Source organism: Cystoisospora suis (genome assembly GCF_002600585.1).
Source record: "Cystoisospora suis strain Wien I chromosome Unknown contig_7586, whole genome shotgun sequence".
Taxonomy (NCBI): Eukaryota; Apicomplexa; class Conoidasida; order Eucoccidiorida; family Sarcocystidae; genus Cystoisospora; species Cystoisospora suis.
Genome location: NW_027160371.1, coordinates 1 through 4,343, shown reverse-complemented (window position 1 = coordinate 4,343; position 4,343 = coordinate 1). Strand labels below are relative to the sequence as shown.

Here is a 4,343-nt window from a genome sequence, read left to right as displayed (position 1 = left end):
CAGCCTTTGACCACACAAACGCTTTCACTGTGAGAGCGTTTGTGTGGTCAAAGGCTGCGAGGGCAAAAGCCGGTGTCGCAATCTGGGGAATTCGCGGACCTAGGTGTAAGCCGGCAGTTATGATACGACTGGCAGCAGACCTGAACACCTGTAGTTTCTTCAGCAACTGTATCAGATTAGCCGACGTATGAGTCATCCAGACGCGACCATCCTATCATACTTCTCCCGGACTCACTTGGAGACATTCGTGCCTAGTCTGTGCTGTTTATCCCTCGGCCCAAGGGAGGGCTATGGGAACTAAGTAGGTCAAAGGCGACCACCTAGCGCCTCCGGTGGTTTCGAAGCCGGCTGTGTGCCTTACGGACCGACACTTCACTACCCCTTCCTCGGTGTCACTTAGCACACGAGCGAGAACGCAGAGACTGCTTTCACACCCCGGTGCGGCGCGCGAGACGGATGGGCAGACCACCAGAGGACCATCCGCGTCGTGTTCACTGTGTGCTGAACTGCGCATCGACTGTAAAGTTTCATCCCGTCGCCGTGAAGGTTGTGTTGCACATTCGCGGGGAGAGAGATCTACATATCCTGAATCTTAGATTCCAGTCGTCACACCAGCGGTCCAGACCTCGAGCAGTATCCCCGTGACGGCCGCACTGCACGAGCGGGCCAACTGAACGAAAGCCAGGTTGCTGCCGGGCTAGGTGCCGTCCTACGGAAATAAGAAGTGGAGATCTAGAAGCGGAAAAAGTAGCTCATGTGCTGCGTTCCTGTGAAGTCTGCAGGTGGGCTTTTGCCCGAAGTGTGAGGGCGCAAGACAGTCCCCGGGACAGCGGTACATTCTGTGCATGCAATCGCGGGTAAGACGAGTTCGTGTCCGATCGTGTGCGGCGCCTCTGGGGTGAATGCTTCGCTCTGGGATGCTAATGCACTGTCAGTGGGTGAAGTGGTATCAACAGAGGAAGGAGTCTCCGTTTATTTCCACGTCAGTCGGTACAGTAGGGAGCGGATCTCAAGTGTCCCCTGTGGCCACTTTTCCCGGGCGTGGAAGGGATTTCCGTTCAGGGGCTGTTCCCCTGTCCGTGTCTTCGCGTTCTGCTTGTCTCCGACAGACACAACGTTAGGTACCTTTTCTTCAAGGTGACTGCCCTGACTCAGCCCCGACGAAGATGCGGCAGCTCCTAACAATGCTGTGATTACGCAACTGGTTACTCTCAATAGGCATTGCCTCGGAGACCGCGGTAGGACGCCGTTTCGCGTTTTGGGAGAATTTTCTTCATACCGGCCACGTGCCTGGCCGATCTACTCCTCCATACTTCTGTTGCCGCTGGGGTTGCGTCGGGTTCGAATTTTGCGTAGCGGTAAAGAAAGTTTTACACTATGATAGACCGTCTGCAAGACCTGCACCGGCTCGCTGCAGTTTCTGCCGGGACGGGGACGAGCCAGCACACGTCCCCAGTACACTGTGCTCAGGAAACGTGCGCTCTGCAGCACCCCGGCATGCGTGTCACCTCGGACAGCAGTTTTTCAACACCGGCATCGGTCCAGGCTGGAAAGGCTGCCGCAGCAGCTGCTCTGCGGTATTCGAGAGCCATCTTATCAGCGCCAAGAGCCTCGTGTCAGACCGCGGCAAGTGTTTCGTCCGCGTCAACTGAAGCGCCCTCTTCCTCTCGGACGAGCCCTTCCGCGTGCTCCTTTCCTCCCCTTTCTTCTTTTTTTCCTTCCTTGGCAGAGGTGGGATCACCTGACGACAAGGCGGCTGTTCCAGACGGAGTGACGTCCACGCCTCTCTCCCCAGGGTATTCGTCACCATCACGCACATCCGGGGAGTCGGACGTTGAATCTGCCAAAAGCACCGGCATACCAAGCCCGCCCGTGGTGCATGCAGACCGGAAATTGCCTTCTGAAGACGTTCCTACCTGTCCGGAGGGCTCCCACTCTGAGCCACCACCTTTGTTTGCCTATTTACGCCAGGCAAAGACGCTGAAAATTGCGATCAGTGAAGTCCTCCTTATTCAGCAGCGGGCAGGTTATTTGTTGCTCCTGCATCCTCCCGAAACTAACGTGTGTCTTCCGTCTCTCTTTTGTGGAGGCTGCAGTGCGAGTTACTCGGCAGGAGTGATGCGGACAGACACAAGCCTCTGTCATAACTGCGAGCTGGCAAGTCATTTGCACGCAGCCCAGCAGCTCCTCCATCGCGCCCACGAGGCTTTGAGACAGCTCCAAAAGCATCAGGAAGAAGAGGAATGTCGCTACATGCAAGAGCAGGCGAACCACGCTCCGCATTCTGGTTTTTTCATTGAACACCTCCAGGTGCAACATGCCTCTGCTGCCACAGCTGCTGAGCTCCGCATTCGCAGAAGCGTTCTGAAACAGCAACAGCAACAATTCCATGTCGCACTGGAACAGCAGGGACAACTCGAGCAGGACCTGCGTGCCCGCTGGGAAGGCGAAGTGTCTGCGGAAATGAGAAACCGTATGTCTGACCCGCAAAACTACCGGGAGAACTGTGCATGTTCTGGCGTAAGGACCAACTCGGAAATCTCTTAAGCTCATCTCCAAGTGCAACTGTATGTTCGGCGATACGAGGCAAGCACTGTGGAAGTCCGTATGTGATAGGTCACCAAGCCTCCAATACCAGTCAGGGCTGACTGACCTGACGGTGTATGCTATGCTCCCTTACATCACAGCTCATAAGCTAGGCGTAGACACGAAGCCCACTGTGAAGATCTCTCTGTTGTGCTGTTTTCGTTCGTGTACGCAGTGTGCCCGGAGGCATCTTCGGAAGAACTCCAAGAGGCGCTGCACCGTATAGGCGGAAACACGTTTGAGGCAGACCACGCTACTCGTGCCATGATTGCTACCGCAGCGGCAGTAAGTGGCAGAGGAAAAAAAAACCTCTTCTCTCCTGGACTGTTGTCCACAGCGTGAACTCAGAATCACAAGCACTGAAACGCGTCGGCCTGTAACCCTGGAAAAATATCTGGGCTTCGGTCAGTTTCCACGCCAGTGCTGTACCGTTGAAAGAGAGGACACTGTCGTCGTTCCTGACCACGGACATGCAGCTTGTGGAGCACTACACTAACTGCGGTTGTTCTCTTGCATCTCGATATTAGTTAAGGGGGGAGGGGGGACGAAGCACGCTGTATTTAGGGTCTTAAAGTATGTCGGTTCCAACCATCCGCGTTGGCGCTCCGGCCACAAACTACATCGGGGTATCAGCGCGCATGTAAAGAAAAATACCTCTCCTGGAACTTCGCGAGCAGCGTGACTACTGCTGCGTCGTGGGCACGGAGGCGTCCAGTGTTCGTTTCTTTTTCTTTCTATCCGGCTGTACAGCGTCACCGCCTTATTCGTGTGTCCGGGTTATGCTGTTGCCTCTTGACGAGACTATACGAAGTGAAACATTCTTCCGGGCGCGCTCGGGAAATTTCCTTCATACAGCCGCGCGTGATCGAAGTCAGATATTAGTGGGGACGTCATGTACTGACGGTGGAGCCTGGGTCAGTGCTCGTGATCGAGTCACACGTCGTGAGGAGGGCAGGAAACTGAATTTCTCGTACTTGGCTGCTGTAACTGCTGATGTGCAGGGATCTCCTGGAGTGGCTGAAGCGCTGGCGGCTAAATGCCGGCAATTGCAGAAACTGGGAGCCTGTAAGTGACTCTGCTTAGCTTGCATCACTCGAGGACACTGCGAGCCAAAAAGAATCAAGTAGCTCACACCTTACTGCGGTTTTTTCGTGCGGCTCCGATGCGTCAGAGGTGTGCAACCTGGAAGTGCTCAAGTACGAAGAGCGGCTGTTATGTACCCCCGGCCGGTCGTCGCGCAAACGTCAGATACACGGCCCGCATTGAAAATAGCGGCACTGTTCGTGCGAACAAGACGGGTGGAATATTCCAGCTGAAGCAGCTTTGTCACATCGTCGCTAACTCTTAGTACGGGCAGCTATGGCGCTCCGCGTTCTCTTTCGCAAGAAACGGTGATCCGACGTGTTTCTGCTTTTTCTCGCCGACTGACGGGTGTTCGTTTTCAATCAGTATTTATCAGACTCTCAACTATAGTCTTTGTTTGGCACGGTTCGTTCCATAGATCGTGTGCATAGGGACGTGTCATCTTTACACCCGTCTCACCGTGCTTTCCGACATATCGAGGCCGTTAGCGTGTGTGTACGGCGGAAGCTGCGAATGCCCTAGCTCCCAGCGGGAACATGTATGACCGGGTTCTTGTGGATCAAGGGGTCACCGGCGCGGTTTATCGTGTGGACAGCGCTCGGCCGGCAACACTCGCGTGTTTTGCTACTTCCCAGGTCTCGCTGAAGTCCAAAAAATGATGGAAGAAATGCAAA

General features: G+C 54.9%; 1 protein-coding gene across 1 annotated transcript; it reads left to right on the top strand.

Moving 5' to 3' along the window:
• Positions 1-914: 914 nt before the first annotated feature.
• CSUI_010492 (uncharacterized protein) lies at positions 915-4,343 on the top strand (the record flags this gene model as incomplete). The annotated part of the gene is made up of 4 exons (XM_068070595.1): positions 915-2,473; positions 2,762-2,871; positions 3,588-3,651; positions 4,305-4,343. Coding segments are annotated over exons 1-4 (1,309 nt in total), but the record flags the coding sequence as incomplete, so codon positions are not given.